We start from the raw sequence: 18,636 nt of genomic DNA on the forward strand, positions 1-18,636 counted from the left end.
ATTAAAAATATTCTAATTATTATATTCGAATGTTTTCACATTTGTATATTTATATTATTAACGATTAAATGTTGAATATAATATTGTTCCTTTTTTTCTTTCATATGAATAAAATTGTATTCAATTAATTCAAAAAAGAAAAAGAAATAAAAAAAGATCGATAAAAAAAGATTGTTTATATAACAATTTAATTTTTTTTTCTTGTTTTTGTTTTTTTTTTACCGTACAATACAATTCGACTAATTATAAGAGAATAATATATAAAAAAAAAAAAACCAAATAAATTGTTAAGGAAGAGTAAATCTGAACAATCGTAAAGGGTGTGCCCTTCTGCTATCTCTCTCTCTCTCTTTCTCTTTATCTCCCTTTCCCTTACCCTGTCCCTTTGGCTCTTTTAAACGGTCTACGCGCGCGAACTTGAGCGTAAATTCGTTTCCGGCTACGAACGGCGGGGCTTTACCGGATTTCAAGCGCGTTTCTGAAAACTAACACGTACACGCACTAACAACACACCTACACACACCTACACACACGCATGCATACATATATACGCGTACAAAAATACAGAGACATAAATGGTATTGTGTTTTGCAGACGAATAAATGTCGAGAAGTGTTGACGATGAATTCTGTTCTTACGTAAACCCCCCCCCCTTTGTAACAACAAAATCCTCCCCCTCCTCATTTCCCACATTTTCCCTCGCCATTCATTTCTATACATATATATATATCGTATCGTGTATATAAAAATAAATTCATACAATTAAACTCGTCAAATATTATCAATTTGAATATTAAAAATTATTCTTTTTGTTGAATAATAAGTGTGCGATAAGATAATCATGACAGGTGGATTAACAATGAGTCAAAAAAGAAAAGGGAGAGGGGATAAGAAAAATTAATTTCATAATATTTTTGTTGTTTTGTTTATATACGAACAAATATCATCGATTATTTGAATAAACGATGATACAAATGTTCTCAATTTTTCATCGACTTACTCCCATTGTTATAATCACCCCTCACATATATATATATATATATGTGTGTTCAATAATACTTGAATTTTAAAATCAATATTACGAATATAACCAACCAATACTATCCACCAAAAACTGACCACTGACATACTAAAATGACACCCAACGTTTAACGGTACAAACAACTTTTTTTCACAAATGCATACAAAAAAAGAAATATATATATATGTAAAAAGAAGAAGAAGAAGAAGAAGAAGAAGAAACCCAAAAGAAAAAAATGTTTGAATGAAGAGCAGAAGTAATACAGTAGTAAAAAAAAGAAAAAAACGAGGAAAAAAAAAAAATTGTGTCATCGAATTTTCTGAAGCAACCCGAATAGCAGTCTCAGCAGTAGTAGCAGTAGTAATAGTAGTATAGTAACCACCACCACCAATAGTAGTAGTAGTAGTAGGTAGCAGCAGTAGTAGCAGCAGCAGCAGCAGCAGCAGCAGCAGGAGAGGAAATAATAACGAGCCCGACGTCGCACTGCCGCAGCAGAAAGGTTGACGACCCGACACGAGGCGACGCCCTCTCGCCCCTAACTCCTTTCCTTGACTCCCTCTGACAGAGCATGGCCCTTCGGCATGGCATCCCCCGTTGCAGTCACCGACGCAACCAACCAACGAACCACCCCTCTTTTACCTCCAACATTGCCACCGCCACCGCCGCCGGGCTGATAGCGTACGTTGCCTACGTACGCTAGAACCCCACGGCCACCACCCTCGTTGATACACCCCTGCCACCGCACCTACCCCTTCCTTCTTCTTCTTCCCCTCCCCCTCCTCCACCTCTTCCACCTCGTCGTCATCCCTCCTCACCCACCTACTCCCCTTCATCACTCTTTACCTATCCCAGCCACCACCGTTCCGTTCGTTCCTACTACTACCACCACCACCACCACTATATTACAACCACCACCCTACTACCCAGCTTCACCAGCAACCACCACCATCACCCCCCCGACCGACCGACTGTCTGGCCAGGGTCGGGGTCGTTGAACGTCTATAAAGATTTTAACTTGGCGCTGCTACTGCTCCTGGCTCCTGTTCCTGTTACTCCTACTGCTGCTGATGATGATGATGCTACTGCAACTACTGGCTTAATACTCCTATTACTGATGCTACTACTTTTGTTGTTGCTGTTGTTGTTCTTACTGATGATACTCATGATGATGTTATATATATATTACTTCTATTACTATTAATATTATTATTTATTAACTTCTCTATAACTCTTGTTACTACTGCAATATTCATGCTAATTTTATATATTATTTCTATTAATATTAATACTATTATTTATTAACCTCTATAACTCTTGTTACTACTGCAACTACTGATTTGATATTCCTACTAATGATGCTACTACTTTTGTTGTTGTTACTGCTGATGTTCATACTGATGTTATATATAGATTACTTCTATTAATATTAATACTATTATTTATTAACTTCTCTATAACTCTTATTACTACTGCAACTACTGCATGAAACTTCTACTACTTTTATTGTTGTTACTGCTGATGTTATATATTACTTCTATTACTATTAATATTATTATTTATTAACTTCTATAACTCTTATTACTACTGCAACTACTGATTTGATACTCCTACTAATAATGCTACTACTTTTGTTGTTGTTACTGCTGATGTTCATATTAATATTATAGATTACTTCTATTACTTCTATTACTATTATTCATTAAGTTCTATAACTCTTATTACTACTGCAACTACTGCATGAAACTTCTACTACTTTTATTGTTGTTACTGCTGATGTTATACATTACTTCTATTAATATTAATACTATTATTTATTAACTTCTATAACTCTTGTTACTACTGCAACTACTGATTTGATACTCCTACTAATAATGCTACTACTTTTGTTGTTGTTACTGCTGATGTTCATATTAATATTATAGATTACTTCTATTACTTCTATTACTATTATTCATTAAGTTCTATAACTCTTATTACTACTGCAACTACTGCATGATACTTCTACTACTTTTATTGTTGTTACTGCAGATATTCATACTTATGTTTTAGATTACTTCTATTACTTCTATTACTATTATTCATTAAGTTCTATAACTCTTGTCACTACTTCTACCTTTTACTTGTTCTACAGGAATCCTATGAGGTACGCCCTTTTATACTGGGTGTAAATGTTGAGAATGATCTTTTTATTCAACTGAGGAATATTTTTTATTATATTTGATAGAAATCTAGATTTTGGGGTTACTTTTGTAAAGATTATTATCTTTTGATTGAAATTTATTGATGTATTGTTTTAAATCTGAATTCTGTTATTTTTGTGTATATGAATATGTGTGTGTGTATGTTATACGAAAGGAAATATTTTATTAATTCTTTTTTATATATATAATAAATTAGATATTATTATAGAAACGTTAGTGATCGATTTGAAATAGTATTACATCAAAGTGAATGGTATTGATTTCGAAATGTAAAACTTCATCAACCCTTCCCAGCGCTATGGTAGGTCGCGAGCCCAGTCGGGGTCAAAGGTCGATGAACGTCTGCAAAGATTTCGACCCTACACCCTCAATATATATATATACATATATACATATATATATATACAGGGTGTCTGAGGTTTTTCCGGCTAAACGGTGTCAGCGAATTCTTTTATACACGGAAATAATCAAATAAAAATGATGTTACACAAACGTAGGTCTCATTTAAAACTTTTTTTTATAAATAAAAAATGATACAAATATTAAATCACCTAAATTTTCGTTCGAAGTATCAACTGTTTAAACGATTGTAAAAATTGGACACCATTTTGTAGGACGATTATTATGAAGCTGTTTCGAATAATTGTTTTTTACTCGACAACATATTTCTTATGCCAATTCTATTAACGCAATTTTGAAAATTATAATTTAATTTAATATATCATTTAATATATTTTATAATTTATTTATTATTTATTTTTTATTTATTATTTAAAATTTATTATATTTTATAATTTAATTTTATATCAAATATTTAAATTTATAATTAAAGGGGGAATAGTGTGCAAAGGATTAAACATCGTAGATGAAGTATAAGAAATGAAATTAACGAACATAATCGATTGAAAATTTAAGGGACAATCTAATTGCCGAGAGCAAATATTTATCATTTGAATTTGAATTTATTTCGTTCCCCCAGTCCCCCTTTTTTTAAATTAAAGTTTTAAACGACACTTTATGTTTGTACAACATTATTTCTTCTTATTTTCATTTGATCAAACAAATTTCAGACACCCGGTATATATCATCGTTTTGGCCGGAAAATCAAGAAGCTTGCAGAAACTTCTCGTAGGATTTCTACGTTTAAGTAGTCAAATACGAATATGATCAGACGTTTCATGTAAATCAAGGAAAAGAAAGGAAAAGAAAAGAAAATAAAAGAAGAAAAATAAAATGAAAAAGGAAAGATATTCTATTATCGGTCGATTAAATTTATTTCTTATTTCATTGTTTACGAGCACTTGTTAACGTAAATTCCAATAGAAGAAGAAGAAGAAGGGTAATAAAAAAAAATACAAAATAAAAAAGAAGAAAGAAAATAGGATATTTTATGGCATACAATCAAAGAAAACAATTTTCTACACGCAAAATTCAACAATCCTGGTAGAAAAGTATACTTAACGATACGATTTAATAACGTATACTAATCTTTACGATTAAAAATGAGAACGTACATTCCTTGAATTTGTTAATTATTAATAATAGTAATAATAATAAGATTTGTTTAAAATACACAATTTTTATTGATTATAAAAATCTAAATAAAAATTGGAAATGAATAATAAATGTTTATAAAAAGAAATATATATATTTTTGTTTGTTTATATATTTAAATCGAATAAATTAATAATAATTTATTTAATCTAGATATTAGGATTATTTTTTAATACGATTTTATTCGAGAAAACAAATTAGAAACCTGCCAAGTGTTTCTTTAAGGGGTTGCAGAAAATTCCGGAACGTCTGGGGACGAAAGAGAAAGAGAAAGAGAAAGAGAGAGAGAGAAGAGGGCGTTTTCCCAGGGTCAAAGGTCACTCTAAATTTATACGGACTACGAACTTTGGAATTCCGAAAGATCAAAGATTCCAACACGAATACCGATTTATCGAACAATTTATCAATCAAATTTGTCACATATTTGCTATAAACATTTTTGTTTTTTAATTATTATTTTAACTTTTAATCATTTCTAATATATATTTAAAAAAAAAAAAAGAACCAATAAAAATCATGGAACGATAGATTTTTATTTCATAGATTTATGAAACGAATATCACGTTTGATTGATTAATGAAATCATTTGTAAAAACGTTCAATAATTATTTTAATAAAAATAAATTAATTATTATCATTTTTGTGTTTTTGACTCACCTTACTGAAGTAACCAACCGTATGACATCCTTCAGCATCGCCAATGGTCATCACGTAGAAGAGGAACGGTTCCACGTCGTAGTAAAGAGTCTTATGATCTAAGAAGAACTTCGCTAGGAGACACAGATTTTGACAATATTGCTTGTAACGTTTGCCGTCCACTTCCCAGACACCGATCTTATCTTTTCTGAAATTCAAAAAAACAAACAAACAAAAAAGGTATTATTATTACAGAGTAAAGAAATGTTTAAACAATTAATTAATTAATTTATTTACAAATTAAATATCAACCTGTATACTTCGTGTCCAGGCGGATGTCTCCATAAACATTTTTCTCTGTGTCTTCTCAACACCTGACGACTCTTGGCATATCTCAGACAATATTCGCAAAGGTAAAGTTTAGGTGCACGACTAAATTCTTCCGGATATGGGCTTTGATACCAAACTTCCATTTCCCATTTTCCCATTTCAACGCATCTAGTACCACCGCTGTTTCTGCCATCTCCGTCGTAGTCCAATTCTTTCAATTCCTTTTCCTATCGAATAAATCAAATTTAAAATTTATATGGGATAAATACATTTTGTATATAGATTACAATAAATATATATTATTTACAATTTTTTCGCTGGACGTCGCTTGAGCTTCCATAAATAATTTCAAATCGTAATCAGAAGTGAGATTGGTCAAGCGCGGTTGTTTGTCCTTTTCATTTCCAGGAAGATCGTTACCGCTGTCGCTGCCATTATTTTCACCCGTATGCGGTTTCCACTTGTTCCTTATTTCTCTAACTTTGAGTTGATAATTACGTTGTTCGGTAGTCTGATGTCCACCTTTGGGTGATTTTTTGGCAAGATTGGCTATCGACTTCTTCCGTTCATCTTCCTTCTTTTTCCTTTCTTTATAAAATTCTCTGCAATTAATTAATAACGCAATAAGTAATATTACAAATGCAAAGAGATCTAAAAGAGATTTTTATTTGATTTTTCTTACATGCAATTTTGCGGCGTAGTGTTGTGATACAAGGGACACGCTTCCAAGGTAAAATGTGTGTCGAGTTTTCCAGAAAGATGACCACGGGAGTCGCAGCATGCTGCCAATGGACATTCCCTTTCCTTGGTAGTACGCGTACGATTGTATGAATTTTGTCCTGTTCTATTAGCAGCAGAACTGGAAGACCCAGTAGTAGTAGTCGTAGTAGTAGTACTCTGCGTTGTTCTATTGGTCGTTGTGGATGTCGAATGTCTAGCGCCTTGACTAGGACCAGCACGCTTAACCGGTGACTTGCTCGTACTTCTCTTGCTATCAGCTACTCCCGATAAATCACACCGGATCAGTGGAATTTGCAGGATACGTTTACGCTCTACCGTTTCCATACCTGAGAACCATACTGCCGCCATAAGCAAAAAGACTGTATCTGCATCTTAGGACACTTTGGACATGCGCTAGTTTCAAATACAAAACATTTTTCCAAATCGATCAGCAGAATCCTACGAGAGCGATGATTTAAATATGTCCAATTTATCCACTCATCCATTACCGCAAATACTGTTTTTTTGTGTTAAGGGGGCAGCATAGAGTCCTATGTATTCACTCCCCTAACAAATTACGTTCTACCCTTATTTTTATTTTTTTCCAAACTGTTCATGCTTTTATCTACTGCGCAATATCTACCCGTTTCCTTTTCTCACACGTATTCTTTGCGATTATAATTTAAATGATAATATAAAAAGCATGCTGTTTTATAGAGAAAAGCATAGAATATATTCTTTGGTATTTCGTTAATCTAAGAAAGTTGATATAGAGAGCCAATATAAAATAACTAATATGCATAGAATTACAATAAATTAAAATAAAAAACAGTTATCATCAGTTAGTACAATGCAATAGAATAAATAATTGTATTAATACCTGTGTCAGATTCCGAATCGCTGGCAGCTTTCGTTTGCAGTTGTAGTAACTTGCTTCCTTTACGAGTCTGCAACTTCCGTTTTCCTTTAACCGTTCCCTTAGAAGGATTCACATCAATGTTTTCATCTATTTCCTTGTCACTGGCTGATGCATCTCCATCGTCTTCGCTTTTTATTCTACCTACTAATCGAATGTTATTGTTAATTCAAATTATTCGATAATTAAGTCATATGAATCGCAATATAATACCTTGTCTCTTTGTACATTTTAAAGGTTTAACCGGTGAAACCGTTGCCGATGGTCTTTTAGGTTGCACACTTGCTGCAATATTCTGTGCTACCGGTGGTGGAATATCTTTCTTTTTAGGTTGAGATTGTGGACTAGTGGCACTTTCCGATGAATCCGAATCGCTGCTACTATCCGTTGAACCAGAGGAACCTGATCCACCCGAACAACTCTTAGAACTAGCAGAACTGTCAGATTTTTGGATTTGCGGAGGCTTAGCTACTAGAGCTGCAATTTGAGAAACAAATTCATTTGATAAAATCTTTCTCCTTAAATAGAATAACGAAAATTTGTGTAAATATAATTACCGGGTCTTGGTGGTACGGCAGCTTTTAATTTGGGTTCAGCTGGTTTCATCTTAGGTTGAGTTTTGTTACATTTGACGTTATTGTTAGCCGCTTTAATTGCATTAATTTTAGGTGCAGAAGAGTTGTCGCTTTCGCTACTATTTTCAGGACTAAATATACTCTTCTTTTTAAATTTTTTTTGCAACGGTTCCAATGGTATTTTAGTATTCTTATCCGTTACTTTTATATTCGTTCCTGAAGGTCCTATAATATTTAATAGAATAAAACTATTTCATTAATAATTACATTAATAAATAAAATATTATTTTACAATTACCTGAAAGCTTGACTTGTTTAGCATTCGGTTTAACGGCCAAAACATTTTTGTGTTGGGTAATGTTAGACGACGGTTTGATTGGCGACTTTTGAACTTTAACTACTGGCGCTACAGTTGCCGTGGCTTTAGGTTTAGCAGGTAATTTCCTTTTAACGGGTTTCAATTTGCTAGGTGACTCTTCGGATTCTGAGGAATAAACTACTGGTCTGGATTTAGGTTGCGGTCTCTCCTTGCTTTTATTTTCTGCCGTTGTGGTCGGTGTTGGTTCAGTTTTAGATTTAACATGTCTGGCCTGTGGAAACGGTACTTTCTTTTTGGATCTTTCGGAATCAGATGCTTTCTGACTGTTAGCCGAACTGCTCGAATTTTCAGAATCGGATGAACTGGATTCGCTACCAGAACTTGAAGAACTGCTCGACGAAGAGCCAGAACTCGACGATGATGTTGATTCAGAACTCGTGGTCTGTGTTGATAAAAAAAAAAAGAAAAATAAATAAAACAATATCATGTACATGAATTATTTTAATAAATCACAAAATATCAAGTATCATTTATATTTTGTTTCTTTTTAAAATTATTAAACGATCATAACAACAAGTGTTGTCTACGAACAAAGAAAACAATAGTATTGAAAATAAAAACAATAGAAGTTGGTAAACATAAACACTTACTTTGCGTTTGGGAGTCATTTCTACGATGCTATCTTACTAATGAATTTGAATAATCATTAAATATCATTTCTCTCGTTAATTGTGCGATCTCACAATCACAAAAGTAACATATTTATTTTCGATATTACTTTATGCAAAATAATAAAATAGTCGTAATACGAGTAAACACAGAACCATTTTACAACGATCATAGATTACATACGATATAGTAAGGTAACTCTGTTGTATGTTTGTTCTATGAATAAATGGCGCATTTTCATTTATCTGAAATATTTAAAGTAAATATGTTAATATGACAAATTTTTTATAAATTAATTTATTATTATTATTATTATTATTATTATTTTATATATGTTTCGATATTAACATTTCAAATAAAAAGTAATATTTGGACGTAGTGCGTTCAGCCATCTTGAATTTAAAGTTTCTTTAAAAACACGCTGGAAGCGCTGCAAGCGCCGTCCATTTTTATTATGATGTATTCTCATCTATATATAAAAATGTAACCTAACTTTTTTTGACAGCTTCTGTCAAAACAAAAAATTTTTAAAAAATATGATTATTTTTTGATTGATTGATTTTTCAATTATTTTTTTACAATAACATTAAAAAGAATAAAAATATTGTAAAATTTTATTGTTCAATTCCTAATTTTTATTAATAAATAATATCAATGTACGTTAATGTTAGATCTGATATTTTTGATATGCAAATTTAATTTAATTAATTCAAAAGTTTACTTTATTTAAGATATTCTGTCTATCTTATTTATTGTTAGATGTAAAATATCTAACACAATAGATATATAGTATATAATATATCTACATTTGCTTTTAATGGCGAATAATGATAAGGGTTGATAATAATATCAAAAATATGTATGATAAAAAATGATGATGAGTCTTGAATAAAGGCAAGAAGCAGTATAAACGATGTAATAACATTATTATATGTATAAACACATTTATATTTTTAATTTTAATTTAAACCAAAAAAAAAAAAACAAATAAAATGAATTTAAAAATACGTACTTTAATGAAGTTTATATTTGTATTAGGAATACTTCTTTTATTAATTCAGGTATCTGTATATATGAATGAATGAACTATTCAAATAGTATTGTATTTGAAAAACACCAATTAACAATAGAGAATACATTAATAAAATTTAAATATTAATTTGAATCTATTTTACTCTTTCAGATATGTTTATTTCATAAAGCCAATTTTTTAAATGAACAAGGTAATTCATTGCGTATATATAAATTCTTTTTTTTTAAATATAATATTAATTAATAGAAAAAAAAAATGAATATATTAGAAAAAGAAAAATAATTATATATTTATATAGATAAAAATATACCTGTGATATTGTGGTGGACACCATTTGGTAATAATGGATTGATAAAAACATGCGGATATTATCAATGTTATTTTACGCATAATCGTATACACGAACATAATTCGCAATTAAAGGTATTACTTACATATAATAATATATTATTATTATTTTCTTTTTATATAAATTCTTATTGAATGATATAAATAAATTCTATTTCTTATAATTAAATAATAATGAAAATTTAAATTATAAATATAATAATAATATATAAATAATATAAATATATATTTCTATAGGCAATTTTATTCTACGGAAGTAATTTTCAAATTAACGATTTACCAAATTGGAGATCACCATTTGTTCAATGGGGATTGATGCACGAAGAATCTCCTAGAAATAATCCTATGTTCGTTCATCGAAAAGCATTAAATCTTTTTAATTATTCCTCGACGTTCAGTAGATTCAGTAATGTGCCACTTTATTCCGTTGATTTACCCAATAAAGAAGAACTCTTAGGTAATTATCAAAATATTTTATATTAATATATATGAAAGATATACAGGGTGTCTAAAGTTTTTCTGATCGAATGGTGTCAGAGTATTCTATGCACAAAAATAAAAATAAAATATTATATAAATGTAATTATCATTTAAATCTTTATTCAAAATGTAGAATACGTTAACACGGTTTGACCAATGAAAAAACTCAGACATTCTGTATATTAAATTAAAAATATATGCATTTTATTTTAACATTTATATGAAATTGTAGGAAAGAAATATTTTCTATCGTCTAAAGAAAAAACAATTTTGATGGAAAAAGAAAACTTAGCACCGTTATTGTATATTCAATCAGATTGTAATACCGCCACTAATAGAGATTCTTATATTTTGGAATTAATGAAATACATCAAAATAGATTCTTATGGTTTGTGTATAAATAATGCTCGTTTGGACGAAAGGTATATTTGTTTAATATTATTATAATTTAGCGTGTTAAAATTAATAAGAAAACAAATAGTACAGTGGATGATTGGTTAACGAATAATTTGAATAGCAAATATTGTCTTTGGACAGATTATATTCATTAACCGATCATTCACTGTACATACATTTAATATCGTACTAATATTTCATTAATATATATATATCCAGGTTGAAAAGTAATTATTTGAATAAATTAAATAGCGATGAGTTTTTATCGTTTGTGGCAAAATATAAATTTACATTAGCTTTCGAGAACGCAGTTTGCAATGATTATATTACAGAAAAACTTTGGAGACCGCTCGTTGTGGGTTCCGTACCTATTTATTATGGATCTCCTACGTTCAAGGTAAATTTTATTAAAAAAAAAAAAGAAATAATATTTCTAATATATATTAAGAATTAATGTATATTTTATATTCAATATTATATAATGAATTTTTTTGTATATATTTTTGTTTTTTAATTTTTAGGACTGGTTACCAAATAATATGTCTGCGATTTCAGTATTAGATTTTGATAAACCTAAAGAATTAGCTGACTTTTTGTTAAATCTATTAAATAATGATATAGAATACGAAAGATATTTAATTCATAAAATTGGAAGAGAGGAAGAAAGATTAACGAATAATCGATTATTAAATGTATTGAAAAAAATACCTGCCAAAGAAATGCATTATTTTGGTTATTACGTTGAAGATTTTGAATGTTTCGTTTGCAAACAAATACATCATAATACTCAAACAAATAATGAAACAAGTATAATTACAGAGAAACATTACGATTGTCCTTTACCGATAGATTTGTTATCGGGTAAAGTGAATCCAAATAATTTTTGGGTATATCAATGGAACTTAGAAAAATGTGGGGCTAAATTGTTACAACATTACGTATTAAATAATCTTACCATCGATATTGAAAAATTTAATAATGAAACATTTGAATTGTATAGCAAAAATGATTGTTAGCGAATTATGAATACAAAAACTATAGCTGTGTTATTTGATATAAAGAAAAAAAAAAGAAAAGAAAAAAGTTTCTTACGGTTGATGCTAGATGAATGAAAATGTATTTCGCTATTTCAGTGTCCTTGCAAAACAGGAATGTTTTATCTTTTAAGCCTGTATTGAGATCTGTGTAATGTAATTTGGTATTGACGATTAGATCATTACTCAAATTAATTATTTAACTTACATATTGAAATGTATGTATGCGTGTGTAATGTCAAATCGTAAGATGTATAATAGAAAATAAGTGTTCACCTGAGTATTAGTATTTTTATATCTCAATGTAGTTACTATTAATTAGTTAATTTAGCCTGTAAAACTGGTGCAGGCACTTTCATTAATTCGCACAAATGATTTCTTATAGGCCTTAATTCTGTTACCGGTCGTTCCCAATCTGTGCCATTTAGTTCTGTTAATATACTTGCTAAGTCTTCCTCGGATAAATCCATTTCTTCTCCGTAAAGTGTCAATGTTTCATAAGTACGTATGGCTGTTACTTTACGTAAACATTTGTATTTGTGACATAAAAATATACTTAATTGACAAAACGCTCTTTTTCCTATAAATCCGTGCACCTATAAATAATTATTTTATTAATTATTATATATTTATATGTAATAGATCACTAGTAACAAAAGGGTTAATATAAGATAATATTAGACAATTAAATACAAAACGTCCGATTATTTTGATTACTTTCTATTAACACGTTCAAGCCATTTGATGTTTAGCGCATTAAATAAATATGACTACGTATACCACCAGTGGAACACGTGGCCTGAAGATCAAGTTTAATGTGTACCACCGTTGATGCACATGGCACAGAACGTGTTAATAACCGAACATTTCATGATTAATAATTTAATAATAATAATAATAATAATATTTTAATTATATAAAAATAATTTTTCAACGATTCGTTAAGATACCTGTAAAAGTTGACAAAAAACGTTGATGCTACTGATTAGCAATTTTGTGCTAGTCGTATATTTGATCTCTTGTTTCAATAACAATAATATACGTTCCGGTATGTCGCTGTTAGGATCATCTAAAATTATTTGTATACAGCCTGAACTTAATAATCTATCCAAAAATGCTAATATTGAAGTAATCATTCTTTCGTTCTTATGACTCTCTTCGAATATGATTAACATCTTGTCGCATAAGTCTTTGAGACTTTTTTCATTTATTTCTTTCAAATAAGTGAACAAAGCCACGCTAGAATATTTCACCTATACGATGTAAAAAAATATTAATTTATAATTTTTATAATTTATCTTCTGAATTTTAATTTATGTATATTAAAAAGTACTTACTAATGATTCGCTTAAGCCACCAACGCTGAATATAATTCCTCTTAAAAGACTCATAGTGTACGGTGGAAATTCCAACATTTTAATGAATCGTGGAAACGTTACAGATTCCATTCTCCATTCTATACTGTCTTTACACTCGCTCAAAGGAAATATATTTTTAAGTTCAGAATGATATGGTATATTTGGAAGCGAAGGTTCACTGAAACATATAAATGATGTACATAAATTAATTATTATCCAATTATTGAATACAATAAATGTCAATTTTCAATATACGAAATTTACCTGTGAATCAGAGCGCTGAAAACAATACCAGCCTGGGCACGAATTCCATCTATTCTTTCAACAGCTTGTTGAGCGATGCCACTTATAATATTTGTCATTAACGATTCATTTAGCAAAGATAATAAATTAGCTTGGAGAACTAAATTAGTAAGAACCTTAAAACAAAATGTATATTTATTATTTTAATTGATACGAATAATGATAGCAATAAGAATTATTAAACATACATAGAGAAACAAATTATATTACGCTTACATGCAAACCGGTCATAGCTGCTTCTCGTACCCAGGCACCAATATCACCACGACTGTCTATTGTATATTCTTTTAAAGCAAAAAGATAACAATTGTAAATTTGAGGAGCAAATAATTGCCATACGCCTGTAAAAATTAAATAACATTTTTTTTAAATATATAAATATATAAATAATATATATACAGATATATATACTTAATGCATAATAAGAATATGATCTATAATCAATCATTAATTAATTGTTTATCAAAGATACTAACCAGCTTCGTTAATATTTAATGTTTGTATTATCATAGTCAAAGAATGTAATGCTTCTTTCCTACTTTCTGCCCATTTTAATGTATTGTCAGATATGTGCGTACATTCAATCAACGCTTCTATAATATCCTTAACTCTAGTCTTTTTGATAAAAAGAGGAAAATGTCCTATCAAAATAAAAACTGTATATATCTGTTCGGTAAATATTTATTACTATTGAATAAATCTTATTATCTCACCTACTGCTTGTGCAAATCCTATTCTTACTACTTGACTATTAGATTTTAAATTATCTAAATAACGATTAACTACGGTATTATAAATAGCTGGATCCAGGTTGGCGTAATATTCTGTAAAAAAATCTGTATGCGCTTCAGCAGCTTTTAATTTGACCGCAGATACTTCGTGACTCAAACATTCTTCTAATAAATTCTGCCAATCGTCTGGGAACAATCAAATTTAATGTTAATATTTTATTATTTATACAATTAATATATATATATATATATATAAATATTTTATATAAAAAAAAGAAATACCAATAATATCAGTGTGGTGAATAGGGAAATGAACGATTGAACATTTTTTTATAAATACTGCGCAAGCTTGTTTCATCAGTTCTCCGCCAAGACCTTTAAATTGACCACGTTTTTGAAACGTACGTATCACATTTTTAATTTCATCCACAGCCGAGGATTCTAAAAAATATAAATATTTTCATTTATTTTCTAATTCAATTATTGTATCATTTAATTATAATTTTTGTATGTTAGAAAATTAACCAATTATTGTTTCAATTTTTTTCTTGTAATGATTATACAAAGCTTCTAGTATTTCTGCGATAGCTAATACCGCTCCGTGTCTGACATTTAAATCAATTGAATTCAACATATCCAATAAATTTGGTATTACTGTTTCTATCATATATTGTGGATCTGCTGGTGTTAAATTAAACAGAGCCTGAAATAAAATAAACATTGCATTTCAAAGATAATATAAAAGTAATTGTAACGTGTGATTAGATTATAACAAATTTGTAATTAATTACTTTAGCTGATAATTCTCTAATTGCAGTATCCCAATGTGTGACTTTCCTTGAAACCAAATGCTCTATCAAAGGTTTGGTATATTCTTCGTATTGAGCAATGTGTACACTGAAAATTATTAGATTATATTAAGTAACATAATTATAAGTTATAAAATTGAAATTTTTTGTACGAAAGAAAAATATACCTTATTTTAAGAAATGCATGACTCCTTACGCCTACTTCAAAATAATCAGCTACCGTCAATATATCTATACCATGAGGAAAGTTTCCTTGTCTTCCAACATTTTCTTGAAATGCTGCAGAAGCTGCGCGTCTACAATTTATCTATTCGATGTAAAATTATTCAGAATTTTTCTTTTATTTATTTCAAATTGATAATACTAAATATATACAATAGTTAGTAATTGTGTGGTTAATAAACAGTTCAGATTATGAATGCATTAAGTTTATTAACCGATCACCTATTATTATATATTTACCTCTCTGTCGAAACATGTTACAACTAATAGACTAGCTGCTATTTCTTTTACGTAAGGTTGAAATACATCTGGATCATATGCTCTTGGAAAAGACCAACAAATATAACACGCCGAATCTCGGATTAAATAACCAATCGAACCATAAGCTCTCGGTTCGTCGAAAACGAGTGCTTGAATTACCACAGGAATTACGTCGCTTAAACGATGAGGTAACAATAAACCACGTCTTCCTAAAATATAAATGACACGTGTATTAATTCTAACAACATAAAAGAGAAAGCACGCTATATAAATTTATTTAATTTACCTAATTCTGCCAATGCCAAACAACCACCATGCCACGCTGAATCTGATTCACGTCCAGAGAATAAATTTAATACGAATCCAACTACATCGTCTGCCAAGTCTACTGGTAACCGGGCTGTTATTCTACCAATACCTTTAGCGGCAGACCACCTATTGATATAAAAAGTAAGAATTAGGTTAACTGTATATTAATTAAAATAAACAATATACAATATAATCGTTTGTATTATTCCTTTATATACCTGATAGTGATAGCTTTATCTCTAAGACCTTGAATTAAATGTTCGATAATATCCTCAATGGCTGGTGGTATTTCTTGATCTTCGTTATCGTTTATAATGTTTTCCTTATTTTCAATAATTTCTGTACCATTGTTCTTACTTAAACTTGGCAACAAACTGATCGGTCTGTTCATTCTTTGATATCTCCAAGAAGCTAATTTGGTTCTTAATAATACAAAACCTAAATGTAATTAAATGTTATAGAATTATTTAAGAAAAGAATTCTGTAATAATGCGTAGAATTTAAAAATATTCTTACCGATGCGTTGGACAACTTTCATACCAAATTTTCTAATTAGATCTGCCGGATTATTACTCAATTGTAATTTTAATATTTTCTCAAAAAGCATCGTACTGTATGGCCTTACATCTTCTCGCGCACTGTGTTTTAATATCGATGCTATTACAGCCAAAGGCCCATGTCTTAACGAATCATTTTCAACCGACTAAAATAAATATAAATAATTCTAAATTACTAAACACACTAGTAAACATAAAATGGTCAAAGTTATTTTACCTTTAAACACCATGTTATCATTTCTTCGAGATACAATTTTTTGACATCCGATCGGGTCAAGAAATTTGCTATTAAAAATACTGCTGCTACTGCACATGCATCCTTCGATAAACAATATAATTTGCATACTTTCATGATCCTAAGAAAAAATACATAATAGTATATTAATAAACTCATTGATAACAACATTTCAATATTTAAGCAAAAATCTAACATCTGTCAAATAATATTATTTTACTTATAAATGTAATTATATTTGTTAATAACATATTAAGTATTTATATTATAAATAAAAATACAGGTTATGTATTAATAGAAACATAGCGATAACTCAGATTTGAGTTACATGATAATAAATGTATTAAATACTATATACGCATACAATAAATATACTAAATTATAGAAATAAATAGAACTATAATATTCAAAAGTACAATTACCTAACCATAATTGTTTGTTCCGGATCAATAGTATCAGATGTTTCTAAACGAGATAATGGAAATGGTATTTTAGAAATAATGGATAACCATATTAATAAAACGTATCTTGTTTCCCATGTATCGACGTCATTTGGATCTTGTTTTTCTAATAAACGTAGAACAGGTAATAGATCTGCAACCTAATAAATAACAATTATTTAATTAAATATAATTTATCATGAAGAGAAAGGTTCAATGCATATAATTGTATCGATAGAAAATAATACCTCGTGAGGAAGATAGGTAACAATTTTTTTGTAAGTCTTAACAGACATAATAATAAATAGATACTTAAAAGCATTATGTTTCATACTTTCGGTAGAATTATCATCTCTGATAATTGACAGTAAAGAATCTAAAATACTTTCAAGATACGGATCAAGAAGTTGACGTTGATCTTGATACTGCGACAATATGAAATTAAACCGATCTCTGTTTCTTTCTGTTAAGCTTGAAGATAAATCGGTTCTTTTGATATCCTTAATCAATTCGTTAACCTCATCAACTTCTTTAAAAGCACTAAAACCACAACCTATACTTTCTGGATCTGGACAATCATTTAGCACCATTTTGGTTAGATATTTATATATTTTCTTATTAATATCTATTTCTTTCTCTTTAACTTTTGTTTAATTTATTTCATTAAACGAAATCAAGATCATCCCTTATATGTGTTTATAATATATATTTTAAATATTATCACGCATATCAAATATACTTAATAATTATTATTGCGCACAACCGGTTGTATGAAAACAAAAACACGTTTTGACAGATCGACAAATATCTCTTCGATAGAAATAATAAAAGGAGTTTATTTAAGATTTATTTTCATAGAATTGAATATAAACTTTTCAGGTGAATTGTAAACCAGTCTTCTTAACGTCATAGATTTATTTAATATTGATAAGGCATTCGCATCAACAAATAGGTGAGGAGATACATCTACGCTGATGCCATCTACAGCGAATCAATGGTACTAATTTTAAATTTCTGAAGAATTTAATTCAAAATTCATCCTATTTTCATCCTTCTACTTTTAACTTTTATCCTTAAACGAGATTTAAAAAGTATATAAATTTTATATTTGAAAAAATTAAATTTTAATTTTTTACAGATGTCACTAACGGTAATTTTGTTGAAAAATAAACAATGCCA

At 29.3% G+C, this 18,636-nt stretch overlaps 3 protein-coding genes across 8 annotated transcripts in view; 1 reads left to right on the top strand and 2 right to left on the bottom strand.

Annotated features, from left to right (window-relative positions):
• LOC122514797 (histone acetyltransferase KAT7) overlaps positions 1-9,118 on the bottom strand; it is a 29,812-nt gene extending 20,694 nt beyond the window's left edge. The window contains exons 1-9 of one of the 6 annotated variants that reach the window (XM_043631851.1): positions 8,923-9,118; positions 8,252-8,714; positions 7,936-8,178; positions 7,592-7,855; positions 7,343-7,522; positions 6,425-6,740; positions 6,050-6,344; positions 5,725-5,969; positions 5,434-5,620 (exon numbers count right to left, since the gene is read on the bottom strand). In XM_043631851.1, coding sequence (XP_043487786.1) covers positions 5,434-5,620; positions 5,725-5,969; positions 6,050-6,344; positions 6,425-6,740; positions 7,343-7,522; positions 7,592-7,855; positions 7,936-8,178; positions 8,252-8,714; positions 8,923-8,940 — 2,211 coding nt within the window. In that variant the 5' untranslated portion in view covers positions 8,941-9,118. Of the gene's footprint in view, positions 1-5,433; positions 5,621-5,724; positions 5,970-6,049; positions 6,345-6,424; positions 6,822-7,342; positions 7,526-7,591; positions 7,856-7,935; positions 8,179-8,251; positions 8,715-8,922 lie in introns of all 6 variants that reach the window. The other 5 variants (XM_043631849.1, XM_043631847.1, XM_043631850.1 and 2 more) reach the window with 5 other exon arrangements.
• A 900-nt stretch (positions 9,119-10,018) lies between these two features.
• LOC122514979 (alpha-(1,3)-fucosyltransferase 10) lies at positions 10,019-12,344 on the top strand. Its single transcript, XM_043632115.1, has 7 exons — positions 10,019-10,038; positions 10,130-10,164; positions 10,273-10,397; positions 10,560-10,779; positions 11,035-11,224; positions 11,418-11,595; positions 11,720-12,344. Exons 1-7 carry the CDS (start codon positions 10,019-10,021, stop codon positions 12,212-12,214), a joined length of 1,263 nt encoding a protein of 420 aa, XP_043488050.1. The 3' UTR covers positions 12,215-12,344.
• Positions 12,145-18,352, bottom strand: LOC122514763 (tubulin-specific chaperone D). The gene is made up of 18 exons (XM_043631783.1): positions 17,706-18,352; positions 17,440-17,618; positions 17,000-17,138; positions 16,742-16,928; positions 16,444-16,663; positions 16,203-16,351; positions 15,896-16,125; positions 15,601-15,740; positions 15,416-15,521; positions 15,150-15,327; positions 14,907-15,065; positions 14,607-14,810; positions 14,370-14,534; positions 14,110-14,234; positions 13,855-14,009; positions 13,570-13,768; positions 13,183-13,485; positions 12,145-12,828 (listed from the first exon to the last, which is right to left on the bottom strand). The coding sequence occupies exons 1-18, from the start codon at positions 18,045-18,047 to the stop codon at positions 12,547-12,549; spliced, it is 3,462 nt and encodes a 1,153-aa protein (XP_043487718.1). The 5' UTR covers positions 18,048-18,352; the 3' UTR covers positions 12,145-12,546.
• Positions 18,353-18,636: the final 284 nt, after the last annotated feature.

The sequence above is a fragment of the Polistes fuscatus genome, unplaced genomic scaffold (genome assembly GCF_010416935.1).
Source record: "Polistes fuscatus isolate 324 unplaced genomic scaffold, CU_Pfus_HIC Scaffold16, whole genome shotgun sequence".
NCBI classification, from domain to species: Eukaryota; Metazoa; Arthropoda; class Insecta; order Hymenoptera; family Vespidae; genus Polistes; species Polistes fuscatus.

What these genes read in the sequence shown, in the direction of transcription:
- LOC122514763 (XM_043631783.1), bottom strand. Translation starts at nt 18,047, where the DNA reads ATGGTGCTAAATGATTGTCCAGATCCAGAAAGTATAGGTTGTGGTTTT. An exon ending in TAACATGTTTCGACAGAGAG is followed by an intron (nt 15,741 to 15,895) that starts GTAAATATATAA and finishes TACATCGAATAG; the next exon opens with ATAAATTGTAGACGCGCAGC. An exon ending in TTAGAGAATTATCAGCTAAA is followed by an intron (nt 15,328 to 15,415) that starts GTAATTAATTAC and finishes ATTTTATTTCAG; the next exon opens with GCTCTGTTTAATTTAACACC.
- LOC122514979 (XM_043632115.1), top strand. Translation starts at nt 10,019, where the DNA reads ATGAATGAACTATTCAAATA. An exon ending in ATGAATGAACTATTCAAATA is followed by an intron (nt 10,039 to 10,129) that starts GTATTGTATTTG and finishes CTTTCAGATATG; the next exon opens with TTTATTTCATAAAGCCAATT. An exon ending in AACATAATTCGCAATTAAAG is followed by an intron (nt 10,398 to 10,559) that starts GTATTACTTACA and finishes ATATTTCTATAG; the next exon opens with GCAATTTTATTCTACGGAAG.